This window comes from Rhinichthys klamathensis, unplaced genomic scaffold, assembly GCF_029890125.1.
Source record: "Rhinichthys klamathensis goyatoka isolate OS25496 unplaced genomic scaffold, OSU_Roscu_1.1 h1tg000216l_1, whole genome shotgun sequence".
Classification (NCBI taxonomy): Eukaryota; Metazoa; Chordata; class Actinopteri; order Cypriniformes; family Leuciscidae; genus Rhinichthys; species Rhinichthys klamathensis.
The window spans coordinates 1,797,501-1,812,786 of NW_026606741.1; the positions used below are offsets into that span (position 1 = coordinate 1,797,501).

General features: G+C 36.5%; 1 protein-coding gene across 1 annotated transcript in view; it reads left to right on the top strand.

Moving 5' to 3' along the window:
- msantd4 (Myb/SANT-like DNA-binding domain containing 4 with coiled-coils) overlaps positions 1-14,089 on the top strand; it is a 15,237-nt gene extending 1,148 nt beyond the window's left edge. Inside the window, exons 2-3 of the mRNA XM_056264142.1 lie at positions 492-988; positions 13,296-14,089. Coding sequence (XP_056120117.1) covers positions 509-988; positions 13,296-14,048 — 1,233 coding nt within the window. The 5' untranslated portion in view covers positions 492-508 and the 3' untranslated portion in view covers positions 14,049-14,089. The remainder of the gene's footprint in view (positions 1-491; positions 989-13,295) is intronic.
- Positions 14,090-15,286: the final 1,197 nt, after the last annotated feature.

Consider the following 15,286-nt stretch of genomic DNA (forward strand, 5'->3'; position numbering starts at 1 on the left):
TCAACTGTTTTCAACATTGATAATAATCATAAATGTTTATTGAGCATCAAATCATAATATTAGAGTGATTTCTGAAGGATCATGTGACACTGAAGACTGGAATAAATTACACCTTACTATATATTCACATAGAAAACAGCTATTTTGCATTGTAATAATATTTCACGGTAATCAAATAAGTGCCGCCTTTTTTCTAAAACAATAAAAAAAATCTCACTGACCCCACATTTTTATAGTATAGTATAAATATAGTATAAATCTGCACACTCTAAGCGTTCTGGTTTTATTTATCATTGTTTTTTGTTCACATCAAAGATTGTACAGTTCTGTCTGATTCTTTATTACTAATATTTATTGCGTGTAACTAAAAGCGTGTGTGTGTGTGTTTGTTGTAGGAGACCTGTGTTAGACGCCTGCACTCGATGTGGGTCAACATGAACTTGAACATGTGTCCGGAGTGACAGAAACCTTCTCCAGTCATTTACCAGTAGCCAATCAGCCTCCCAGCATGGACTTCCTTCAGATGAAGCACCTGAAGAGGAAGAGGAAGAGTAACTACAGCGTGAAGGAAACTCAGACTCTCATCCGCGAGATCCACAAGCGGCGTGAGATCCTGTTCTCCCGGCAGCAGAACATGGCCATCAACGAGCTGAAGCGGCGCGCGTGGGAAGAGGTGGCGGACAGCGTGAACGCGCTAGGAGAAGGCGAGCTGAGGACGGCGGCCGAGGTCAAGCGGCGCTACCTGGACTGGCGAGCCCTCATGAAACGAAAACAGCTCCAGGCCGAGCTGGCGTCCGGATTGAAGCAGGAGTTTGAATCTTCGTCTCCCGATAACGAAGCGTCTTTGGGTGGTGGTGACCAGTCGCTGGACCTCAGTGGGTTTTCTAAAGACTCGTCGTGCGACTGGCAGGACCTGACGGACCTCGGGGAGCCCAGCACACACACGCCTGGGGTCAAAATGGAGGACGATGAGGCCAGCAGCTACAGAGTATGTACTGGGAACAGATACATTAATTTATTCATTCATTTCATTTTATTTGGTTTATCATTAACAAATATACAATAACAAATATTCAACTCATCATATACATAACTTTTGATTAAACCAAAGGGTATAGGCTGAAGCTCAAGGCTTATTGACGCCTATCCCTCTCAATTTTTTTTACAACAGTCAAACAGTGCTCAATTCTCTTCTTACAAACACTTGAAACAACAAAGTCATAGATATTAATTACCCAAAACCTATCTATATGAAAGTATCATCTTGTTTCTTAGGAGCCGTTTAAATCCACTTATTGTTTGTGTCAATTTAAGATCTATATGCAAACAATTCCATAAATTCACTCCTCTTACAGAGATAGTTCTACATCTAATATTTGTTCGTACCTTCAGTTTTTTAAACAAACATGTTCCTTTTAACTCATACTTACAATAACGTTTCTCAAACATACTCAAAACTTTATCAGGCAGCATTTTATAGTATACTTTATACATTATCAATGTAACCTTGTAATCCACTAAATCATAAAATTTTAGATTGTATGATTAAATTGTATGATCCCTATATTGTGATCTTGTAATAATACGTAAAGCTCTCTTTTGTAAAATAAAAAGTGGTTGGGTGTATGTCTTATACGTATTACCCCAAATCTCCAGACAATACGTTAAATATGGAACAAATAATGATACATATAACATAAATAATGCCTTCTTATTTAACAAATTCCCAATCTTATTTAATATCGCAACTGTCTTTGAGATTTTAGATTTTACATAATCAATATGCTTTTTCCACCCCAATTTACAATCTAATATAACACCCAAAATTTGTATTTCATTTACTCTTTCTATTTCCTCCACCCCTATTCTTACTTTCACTTCTGTCACACTATTTTTACCCCAAATCATAAACTTTGTTTTACTCATATTCAGTGACAGCCTATTAATATCAAACCATTTCTTAACCCATTCCATCTCCCTTTCCACATTTCTCACAATATCTTTTAACTCTTTCCCAGAATAAAAAAAAATTGGTATCATCCGCAAAAAGAATAGGCTTGAGAACACCTGAGACCCTACAGAGATCATTTAAATATAAAATAAACAATTTTGGTCCCAGGACCGAGCCCTGTGGAACCCCACATATAATTTTCAGGGGACTTGACATAATTCCATCAACTGAAACAAATTGTGTTCTGTTATTTATATAAGAACAAATCCAAGAATATGCAACCCCTCTGACCCCATACTTAAACAGCTTCTTCAGAAGAATATCGTGATTTATAGTGTCGAATGCCTTTCGAATGTGTTCTCAAATTCGTCCCAGAGCTTTGAGCAGATTTTTTTCTACTTTGGATCAAGTAATCCTCACACCATGGTGCTCTAAAGTCATCAAGTTGGTTCAATTTGGTAAACTAGGCTACCGTTCAAATGTTTGGGGTCAGGACTTTTTAAAATTTTTTAAAGGAATTAATATTTTTATTTAGCAAGGAGGCATTCATTTAATCAAAATTGACAGGAAAGACATTTAAAATGTTAAAAAGGAAATTCTGTTCTTTTGAACTTTCATTTTATCAAAGAATCCTGAAATAATCAACATTGATAATAATCATAAATGTTTCTTGTGCATCTAATCATCATATTAGAGTGATTTCTGAATGATCATGTGACACTGAAGACTGGAGTAATGATGCTGAAAATTCAGCTTTGATCACCACTGAATAAAAAAATAAAAAAAATAATTGCGACTTTTTATCTCACAATTGCGAGATATAAAGTCAGAATTGTGAGAAAAAAGTCGCAATTGCGAGATATAAAGTCGCAATTCTGAGAAATAAAGTCGCAATTGCAAGATATAAATTCGCAATTATGAGAAATAAAGTCGCAATTGCGAGATATAAAGTCGCAATTATGTGTTATAAAGTCAGTATTGCGAGATGTAAACTCGCAATTGTGAGATATAAAGTCGCAATTCTGAGAAATAAAGTCGCAATTACGAGATATAAAGTCGCAATTGCGAGAAAAAAAGACAGAATTGCGACTTTTTATCTCACAATTCTGACTTTTTTTCGAACAATTGCGAGTTTATATCTCGAAATTCTGACATCTTTTCTCAAAATTGTGAGATGTAAAGTCGCAATTCTAAGGGGGGAAAAAGACTAACTTTTGTCCCCTCAGAATAGTTTATATCTCACAATTCTGACTTTACAACACGCAATTGCGATTTTATTTCACGCAATTCTGACTTTATATCTCGCAATTCTGAGAAATAAAGTCAGAATTGCGAGATGTAAACTCGCAATTGTGAGAAAAAAAGTCCGAATTGTGAGATAAAAAGTCGCAATTACCTTTTTTATTTTTCATTCTGTGGCGGAAACAAGCTTCCGTAGAAAACAGCTATTTTGCATTGTAATAATATTTCACAATTTTTTACAGTTTTTCTTAATCAAATAAATGCAGCCTTAGTGAGCAGAAGAGACTTTTTTCTAAAACAATAGAAATATTCTCACTGAGAAAATGACACTTCTTTTAAAAAACAAAAACTGTCTAAAACAAAAAAAATAAAAAACTTCTTTTGACCGCCATCGTCCGAGGATTAGGCCTTGGATTTTCTGGCATCAGTGAGTCATTATTGGCAACCTATTGTATATTGACATGATATTTATCTTTGCTGAAATGCCCTGAAAATACTACTTAAAGCTATGCAACTTTTTCTGCTCAAAATTTAAATAATGAGTGAATACATCATAAAACAATCTTCCAAACCGTCTATGCCTAACCCTGGGGCATGTTCAAGATCACAACGGTGCGCAACGTTTTGTTACGGTTTCCGGGTTGAACGTAATGTTTCCTGGAAACGGCGTGCACCGGTGTGCAACAGGGTTTGAGATGCGTTTTCTCTTGTTTGGTGGGCGTGTCAGAACTGCAGTCCAATCAGCAGCAACATGTATATAAAGCACACGGTATTAAAGAGAACTCGCACAATGGAAGTAATTTACAAATGTGTTCGATATGCAACAACTGAGGATATTAGAAGACATGTTTGTCGTAAGTATTATTGTAAAAATATAGGATATCAACATAATGATGTAGTTGTTTATATTTTTAGCTTCATTGCAAGTGTGTGACATTTGGTATAGAAATAAACAATGCATGTAAAGTGCTTTTCCTAAAAATGAGAAAGAAAATACAGGGTATTAATAAAACATTATGAACAACAAGAATGTGAGGCTAAATAGATGTGTTTTAGTCTTTATTAGGTAAGATGTGCTTCCATTTCAGTTTCCACAAATCCCTTCACTCGACTGGGATGTTCTCTTGTGTTCTGGGCGGCAAGTGCAGTAACTGTAACATCGGGCATATTTTGTAGTATTAAACATATTTATACCGACTTCATCAGGCTCCGAAAATTCTTCACAAAGAACACAAAAAGCCTTCTCAGCTGCCGTAGTTGCAACTCTTGCGTCATCACAACAGTGCGTTCAACGCATCACCGTTTCTGTTTAAAAAACGTTCTGCAACGTTTTGTCGGCGCTGAACGCAGCCCAGGGCTCGACATAAGCAATGGCCCGATGGCCCGGGGCCAATAAAAGAGTATGTCGGGCAAGTTGATTGGCCAGTCACTGGCCCGCGTGGGCCAGTGACTGGCCATCAGCAAAACAAACAGCAAACGTCATACACAGTGGCGCGAAGAGTGTAATGGTGTGTTCACACCGAACGCGAATAGAGCGTCAAATACGCGTCTTTAGACGCTTGAACATTCGCTCGAGTTCAAATTTTTCGACTTGCGCGGAAGACATTCACGGTAAACGCGTCGCCCAATTCGCGTCATTCGCAACGCCGGCGCAAATGATGCGTCTATTCGCGTCTTTGCATTGACTTAGAATGTAATCTACTCGGGCAAATAATTAAATTCGTGTTCGGTATGAACACACCATTAGTGTTACTTCAGGTTATTTTAACGTGTTAAAATGTCAAAGAACTACGAGGCTGATACGAGAAAGAGGACATTCCCAGTGTGGAAAACACAGTAGGGCCTACACTGGTAGGGATGGGTACCGAAACCCGGTATTAAACGAGCCCGGGGCTGAATTTTGAAAGACCGCTGTATCGATAAGCTCGGACGTTATTGGCTCAGCTGTCGGTACTGGAGAAATACACGTAGGCGGGGTGATCATCAGACGTTATTGGTTTTTTTTTTTTACCATCTCGCTGAGTCACCAGCCATTTCTGGATATATTAATATTAAACCATTAGTCTGTGATGCATTTTTGCTATTCGCAGTCCAGATAGAGAGAGATCTCTCACGCGGTGCCACAGTGCGCACAGCACGACAGCCCAGCTTAATGAGTGACCACAGAGAAGAGGACAGAACTAAACATTCAAACGTAGCACACTTTAGATCTGTGATATTACCAGTGCTTTAAGTGGGCCGGTACGCACCGGTACTCAGTACCGCCACTTCCTAATATAGCTCTTGAGCGTACCGCCACCTCTCCGTGCGCCCAGAACATGCTTTTAGCGTACCGGTACGCTCATTTGCACATCTGTTTTAATCCTTTGGCTGCGCTGTCGCTTTTCAGAGCTCCCTTCACAATGCACGCCTCCCAATTCGTCCCACCGAGAGCAGAGACTACATTACCCATACACCCTTGAGTTTTACAAGTGAAAAGCGCATTCGTCGCTTTTGCCGCTGTCAGTGTTAGCTGTACCGTCTGGTTAAACCCCGCCAGCTCTGAACCCCGCGAAGGTCCGTGAAGACTGAAGATCGTGTAATGACGTAGGGCTAGCTCATTGGTCGCACGTCAGAGGCGCCCGCGCCATTGGATGTGCAGTTGCCGCAGTACAGCCTATTAGCGAGCCAGATGCTCAATGTGTTTTACATATAAGCTTCGTTAAATCAGAAAAAGAAGTTTCCCTGCACATTCACTATATAAAATTTACTGGAGGAAAAAGTTCGCGTGGCCATCGTCAGATTTGGAAGTCGCTCAAGCTCTTTCGCGGTTGTGGCTTCAGTCGACTTCATCAGTGAGGCGCGGTGGTTTATGGGATGAGTAGTTCCTTCGCTCGGAAATTAAAATATGTACACAGTCTTGTACCTTTGATTTTATTTGGATTTTCTCTTCGTTTTTTCACTCGAAATGATATGTTGTGTGCTTATGAGTTCAGCCGTAGCTGGTTATCCTCAGACATGCTCTAAAACTCTTTAGATACGGTTTTTCCAAAACGTCAATGGGAGAAATGAATGGGAAATTTACTTCCGGCACCGAAGCTCTCTCGGGCTATGGGCGGGACTGTGATGCTCAGACAATAACATTTAATTTTGTAACAGAATAAAAGTTTTTTTTTTTTTTTTTTTTTACAAATGTAATTTTACTCTGTTTATTTATGTTTTTACTCAACATTTGTGCAGTTTTTGGAGGACTTATGATATCTTTTAAATTTCTATAAATAAATAAATATTGATTTAAATAGGCTTTTTACACACACAAAAAACAGCATTTTATGTCAAATTCACTTTATAAAAGACCCAGATTTCTAACTTTCATTCATGGAGATAACATGGATAATTTTCCATGGTTTAATGTAAGATTTTTGGCCATTTTTTGGAAAATGCAGTTTTAAAATAAAATAAAAATCACTTTAACCACTAGATGGCTATAGAGCTTCACTATATGCTATTTGCTATTTGACTAATCAAAATATATCTTTTAACAAGTTTTTCCAGTTGGATTCATATTCACATTTTGTACATTTTATTTATGTTCAGTAGCTCTTTCTACCGTAGCTCTTTCTAAGGGTATTTTTTCAATACCATTTTGCACATTTTATTTATGTTCAGTAGCTCTTTCTAGCTAAAGCAAATCCACAAACTAATAAAAGGATTTATTATTTTTTATAAGGTCGTCTATTGACTGCTGTTTATATAAAACCCCTTCAATATAGTTGTTGTTACCTCAGGGGAGGAGGGGAGTCAGCAAAAAATAAATAAATAATAATAGAGTACCGCCACCTCTTGGGCCACTTAAAGCACTGGATATTACTCTGATTTTATTTTAGATTTCAGCTTCCAAAGATTATAGAATATTTGAGGTAAAACCATTAAAAACTATAGCCGTATTCTGTCTAGCGCAACTTCCTTCCCACTGCAGCAGTACGCTGCCATTTCACCTTAAAACTAAAACTCGGTGATTGTTGTAAAATGCAGTCTCTACTGTTGCTAAATTGCGGGACGCGTTTAACAATAAAAAGAGCTATTAAAAGCACAAAATCTGTGCAAGAGATGCTGTTCCAAATGCGGCGCGCGCTCCGAAACAGACCGTAACGAGACAAGCGAATTACACATTGGGCTTCATGTGCGCGTCTAAACGATCAAATATACACAAAAATATGTCAAAATGACCGCCTTGGAGATTCACTTAAACAGTTTATGTCTAAAATGGACGTAGTTATGGAAATATTTGGGAGAAAATATGGTGCATCAGTAGACTATTAGATCTGCACTCGTTCTTAAAGGGGAACCAGTCTAATAAACATGCTGAGGATTGCGCCATTAGTGAGAATTAAACAACAAAAGGCAAAAAGAAAATCAGCTCTTGAATGAATAACTTTAGCTTTAATAAGCATAAGTAAGATGAGGAGACTGAGAAAAAAAAGAAAGAGTGATGGAGATGAGGAGAGAGCAGGTATTGACAAATAATCTACTGCAGGCTGACATTTGGTTATTTTTGCATACAGGGGCTCTCTCTTAATTCCTGTACTCCCTTTGCTGTATTGATTAATCCTAATGTATACAATAAATATGCCTACAGTTTAATGGAAAAGTGCTTTACCTTATATTTCTTTCAGGGCCAGTAAAAATATAGAAGGGGCCACCAAAACTCTGATCTACTGGCCCCGGGGGCCAGTGGGGATTTTTTTTTTTTATGTTGAGCCCTGCCTAAACCACTAAGGTAAACCTATAATAATTAGAGCTGCACGATTCTGTATAAATTGAAAATCACGATTTTTTTAGAATAGACATTGCGATTCTCCCTCAATTCTGAACAGACAACTAAACCAAATAACATGTAATTCACTAGATGTTCAGTCAAAATGTTTAATTTAAACAAACAGTCTATTTAAAAGTATTTAATTCGTTTAAATCAACATTTTTGAACGATTCTTTTAAATGAACGATTCAACGACTCACTCATAAATACTTCACTTGTTTCATTACTGAATGAATCAACATTTTTTTAACGATTCTTTTAAATGAACGATTCAATGACTCACTCATAAATACTTCCCTTGTTTCATTACTGAATTAATCAACATTTTTGAACGATTCTTTTAAATGAACGATTCAACGACTCACTCATAAATACTTCACTTGTTTCATTACTGAATGAATCAACATTTTTGAACGATTCTTTTAAATGAACGATTCAACGACTCACTCATAAATACTTCACTTGTTTCATTACTGAATTAATCAACATTTTTGAACAATTCTTTTAAATGAACGATTCAATGACTCACTCATAAATACTTCACTTGTTTCATTACTGAATGAATCAACATTTTTTAACGATTCTTTTAAATGAACGATTCAATGACTCACTCATAAATACTTCACTTGTTTCATTACTGAATGAATCAACATTTTTGAACAATTCTTTTAAATGAACGATTCAATGACTCACTCATAAATACTTCACTTGTTTCATTACTGAATGAATCAACATTTTTTAACGATTCTTTTAAATGAACGATTCAATGACTCACTCATAAATACTTCACTTGTTTCATTACTGAATGAATCAACATTTTTGAACAATTCTTTTAAATGAACGATTCAATGACTCATTCATAAATACTTCACTTGTTTCATTACTGAATGAATCAACATTTTTGAACGATTCTTTTAAATGAACGATTCAACGACTCACTCATAAATACTTCACTTGTTTCATTACTGAATGAATCAACATTTTTGAACAATTCTTTTAAATGAACGATTCAATGACTCACTCATAAATACTTCACTTGTTTCATTACTGAATGAATCAACATTTTTTAACGATTCTTTTAAATGAACGATTCAACGACTCACTCATAAATACTTCACTTGTTTCATTACTGAATGAATCAACATTTTTGAACGATTCTTTTAAATGAACGATTCAACGACTCACTCATAAATACTTCACTTGTTTCATTACTGAATGAATCAACATTTTTGAACAATTCTTTTAAATGAACGATTCAATGACTCACTCATAAATACTTAACTTGTTTCATTACTGAATGAATCAACATTTTTTAACGATTCTTTTAAATGAACGATTCAATGACTCACTCATAAATACTTCACTTGTTTCATTACTGAATGAATCAACATTTTTGAACAATTCTTTTAAATGAACGATTCAATGACTCATTCATAAATACTTCACTTGTTTCATTACTGAATGAATCAACATTTTTGAACGATTCTTTTAAATGAACGATTCAACGACTCACTCATAAATACTTCACTTGTTTCATTACTGAATGAATCAACATTTTTGAACAATTCTTTTAAATGAACGATTCAATGACTCACTCATAAATACTTCACTTGTTTCATTACTGAATGAATCAACATTTTTTAACGATTCTTTTAAATGAACGATTCAATGACTCACTCATAAATACTTCACTTGTTTCATTACTGAATGAATCAACATTTTTGAACGATTCTTTTAAATGAACGATTCAACGACTCACTCATAAATACTTCACTTGTTTCATTACTGAATGAATCAACATTTTTGAACAATTCTTTTAAATGAACGATTCAATGACTCACTCATAAATACTTCACTTGTTTCATTACTGAATGAATCAACATTTTTTAACGATTCTTTTAAATGAACGATTCAATGACTCACTCATAAATACTTCACTTGTTTCATTACTGAATGAATCAACATTTTTGAACGATTCTTTTAAATGAACGATTCAACGACTCACTCATAAATACTTCACTTGTTTCATTACTGAATGAATCAACATTTTTGAACAATTCTTTTAAATGAACGATTCAATGACTCACTCATAAATACTTCACTTGTTTCATTCAAGGGGGTAATCCATCGACCGGAAGTTGAAGCCGGCCGGGTGCCGCCATGTTGTAGCAGAACTTCACTTGCGTTAGCATTTCCATTGACTCCCATTCATTTTTGCGTCACTTTGACAGCGAATAACTTTACATCTGAGGCGTTTAAAGACTCCATTTGTCCATTATTTATTTCTAAAGAAACACGACAATGTATAAAGGGCTCCATTACCTTCTATGTTACACTATGGCCCCGTAGAAACAGATTTAGTAAAAATAGGCTAACGATTGCGTCATAACCACTCGACTCTCTGTCGCGCTGTACAGAAGTTACCGTACAGACAGGAGGAGAAGCTCGCAGGCAATCGGGGGGACGTCCCGTCAAGGGAGAAGCCCATAGATAATGAGTCCATAAAAGCAACGGAATACATACTCCTGCTCACTCACGATAAAGGACTCTTTGCTCAAGTTCCCCGTCTCTGCAAGATTAACGTTGGCAGTTTTCACGCACAGCTACTAGAAGATTAACGTCTGTCAGACAGGTTGCTCACGTCATCAAGCTTAGTTTGAGTCGGTCTGAGTCTGCGCGTCAGGAACGGAAGTGCTCAAAAATCGCTAAAAGTGGGCTTCAACTGTCTCAACTGAGTTCCAATGAGATGGCTCTGTCCATTTCTTTTACTGTCTATGGTTTCATTACTGAATGAATCAACATTTTTTAACGATTCTTTTAAATGAACGATTCAATGACTCACTCATAAATACTTCACTTGTTTCATTACTGAATGAATCAACATTTTTGAACAATTCTTTTAAATGAACGATTCAATGACTCACTCATAAATACTTCACTTGTTTCATTACTGAATGAATCAACATTTTTGAACGATTCTTTTAAATGAACGATTCAATGACTCACTCATAAATACTTCACTTGTTTCATTACTGAATGAATCAACATTTTTGAACGATTCTTTTAAATGAACGATTCAGTGACTCACTCATAAATACTTCACTTGTTTCATTACTGAATGAATCAACATTTTTGAACAATTCTTTTAAATGAACGATTCAATGACTCACTCATAAATACTTCACTTGTTTCATTACTGAATGAATCAACATTTTTGAACGATTCTTTTAAATGAACGATTCAGTGACTCACTCATAAATACTTCACTTGTTTCATTACTGAATGAATCAACATTTTTTAACGATTCTTTTAAATGAACGATTCAATGACTCACTCATAAATACTTCACTTGTTTCATTACTGAATGAATCAACATTTTTGAACGATTCTTTTAAATGAACGATTCAATGACTCACTCATAAATACTTCACTTGTTTCATTACTGAATGAATCAACATTTTTGAACGATTCTTTTAAATGAACGATTCAATGACTCACTCATAAATACTTCACTTGTTTCATTACTGAATGAATCAACATTTTTGAACGATTCTTTTAAATGAACGATTCAATGACTCACTCATAAATACTTCACTTGTTTCATTACTGAATGAATCAACATTTTTGAACAATTCTTTTAAATGAACGATTCAATGACTCACTCATAAATACTTCACTTGTTTCATTACTGAATGAATCAACATTTTTTAACGATTCTTTTAAATGAACGATTCAATGACTCACTCATAAATACTTCACTTGTTTCATTACTGAATGAATCAACATTTTTGAACGATTCTTTTAAATGAACGATTCAATGACTCACTCATAAATACTTCACTTGTTTCATTACTGAATGAATCAACATTTTTGAACGATTCTTTTAAATGAACGATTCAGTGACTCACTCATAAATACTTCACTTGTTTCATTACTGAATGAATCAATGTTTTTGAACGATTCTTTTGAATGAATGATTCAATGACAAATAAATTTTTTAACAGTCCCTTGTCGCCACCTACTGGTGTAACGATGTAATTGATGCCATCGCAATTTGAAGTGTGACGTTACTTTCAAAAGGTGATTTGCTCTATTTTGATCGCTACCGTAGACATCAGTGTTTATATCCGAACTATAAACTTTTAATCACAGTACTTTTGTGATCATTTGTATTATTGTAAGACAGAAATAATGATACTCTGTGTGAACAGCTGCTTTCTCTGGATGAACACTAGATTTGAATGTTCACTGTGATCGTACTTGTTAAATGTTTAATAGACAGGCGAATCAATTTCATTTAGGAATAAGATCGTGTGGGTCTTTGAATCAAGATTGTGATCTTTTAACGATTAATCGTGCAGCTCTAATGATATTTATTCATATTTTAGAGTTGTCGGGACGGATTTCCGGGGAAACTGCATATTTTAGTAAATTTTTCTGTGTGTGTTTATAACATATCCCTAAATGAAGTAAAGAAGGTCAGGCTACTACTATACAATACGCAGTGGAAGAAGCTTGAAGCCACAACAACTGAACCTCGAATCCGAAAAGAGTGTGCAAGCAAGAAGGGAAAGTGACAACACCCGTAATAAACCATGAATCAACATAGTTTGCATAACATCACATATGACTAGGTTCTCAAAACAATGTAACAATCTCAAAACCAGTTACTCCTTATATATAGCCTTGGCAAGTTGTAGCTTCACTGTAATTATGTTCTCATGTAATTTCTAAAACAATCGTCTGAAAGTAACTTGTAGTTTTTTACCCTTTTTTTACCCTGTGGTTTTTTTGTTGTCAATTTTTAATGTAGTTTATGTGTCTATGTGGTGTTTTTAATATGCTTTAAGACACACCATGTGTAAATTCATAAGTCGACAGCATTGCTGAGTATTTCCTCCTTAAAACTGCAGTAAACCAATGACAGTCTCAAAAACACAGTTTGAAATCGCTGATGTTTCTGACGCCACAAACGACCTTGTAACCAATCAGATCAACGTGTGATCGTCAACCAGTGGATCTCTGAGTGAGTAAGTGAGTGGAGGCGGGGCTCATTTGCATATTCATAGAAGGGTGTCGAGTTACATTCAAGCTACTTTAAAGCATGACGATTTTTTTTAAACGTTTAAATATGTCATTTTGGTGATCAAAGGTGAGTTTTAAGGGATACAGTTATTGACTACAGGTGGAGTTTAAAATACAATACCAACTGGCTAAAAGTTACCCTTTAAACTTTTTGCTTCTCTTAAATCCCCTCGTAATCACTGCTAACTTGTTTCTGTTTGTAATTTCCCATCTCCTCAGTTGGAAGGGGAGGTTGGAGAAGGTGGGGAGGGTGAGGACGACGATGAAGACTGTTTTCCCTCCATCCTCCCTGATATGGACCGTGAGGGGCGAGTTCCTGAGGTCTTCGCTCACATCGATGAATTCGGCGTGCTGAGCTCCACGAAGCCCGCGACTGCAGGCCGGGACCTGGGCCTCGGAGTTGGCGGCATAAGCGGGATGGGCGTATCTGGATTGGGCCTGTCCGGAGGGGAGAACACAAGTATACTGGTGGCGCTGGAGAGGCAGAGACTGGACCTGGAGAAACACCGCTTGCAGGTGGAGTCCGAACGACTGCAGGTGGAGAAAGAGCGCCTCCTGGTGGAGAAGGAGAGGTTGCGGCAGGGCGAGGTGGAGAGAGAGAGGTTGCAACTGGAGAAGGAACGTCTACAGGTGGAGAGAGAACGATTGCGATTGGTCTTGCAACAAAACACGCCTCTCCAGCAAAGCCCCGCCCCTTCGACATCTGTAGCCACGCCCACAACGTCATCCTCCGCCCCCTCGTCATCCTCATTGGACGGAGAGAAGGACAGGAAGCTGGCTTGGCCAATGTTAGTGGATTTGGAGGCGGAGAGGCTGAAGTTAGAGAAAGAGCGCCTCCTGCTGGAGAAAGAGAGACTGCAGTTCTTCAAGTTTGAGTCGGGCAGACTGCAGATTGAGAAAGAGCGCCTGCAAGTGGAGAAAGAGAGGCTGCAGCTTCATAAAGATGGACAACAGATGACGCTGCACTCGTGAAACACCATAGATACAGTTGGGTAGGGGGGAAAAAATCATTTTTTCCATAGTTGCCCATTCATTTCTGTGGGAAAAACTAAAACATTTCTGTTTTTTTAACTTAATTTTATTTATTTTCCACCCGAAAAAAAATAAGCTGAAAGAAGTCAAGCAATGAATGCAAGCAGTTCATTAACACATACCTGTCAACACTCCCGTTTTTCCCGGGTTTCTCCCGTTTTTTAGCCCTATCTCCCGGACCCCTCCCGGTTTGTTATTTCTCCCGGGAAACTCCCGTAATTTGCATGGCCCAAACTCCTTTATGAATATTCGGACCAATATGTTTGTGTAATGTTGACCAGTTGCCAGATCTTGTATTAAATGCATAATATTCACACAATCCACACATCATATACAATCAATCATATACCCCCCCCCCCCCCCCATATAATTATACATTCCCCATATTCCATATAATCTAGTTGTTGAATTGCTTGTATTCACAGCACTTCTCTTCAGTGATGTTATTGTTAGCTAAAAAGAAAACTATAACAAATCGTTAACGTTAATTGACATAAAAATAAAATAGAATTATGTGAAATATAATTGGACTAAGTAGCAAAATTACTAAAACTGAAATAAAAATAAGAAATATGGAAATATTTAAAGCAAATATAGTAAAAAGGACAAAAGCACATATCAGAATTACTGAAACTTAAACCAAAATGAAAACTGAACATAAAAACGAATTCAAAATACAATAATAATGTATAAGTAATTAAAATATTGTCTTTCAATTTCGTTAATTCAGTTTTTTTTATTCTGATCTGAAGTGCACAAATCAACAAGCTTTCCTTTCTAAAAATAGGCAAATTGTACGGCATTTTTCTCTTATTTTTCCCTGCAGAAATGAATGGATATCTATGGTAAACAGGATTTATAGACGCGTCGCCGGTGTATGACGTGTTTCTGACTGTATTTATAGATCAGGTCAGCCCACATGATTGCCTTTTGCTCATGCACAACAACTCGTGAGACGGTTTTATGCTTGAGTATTGTGTTTTGATGTCTTGTAGAAGTTTATGCAGAAGTATCTGAATGCACTTTTCACATATTGAAAAAAATGCAGATGCTCCTGATGAACTTTTTACAAGATGTTCATATGTTCTTTGTTACCTTACTGTGTTTTAATGTAAAACAGAGAGCTTAAAAAGAGTTGGATTGTATAAGGGCTCTTATGAACGGCTGTGTTCACACTA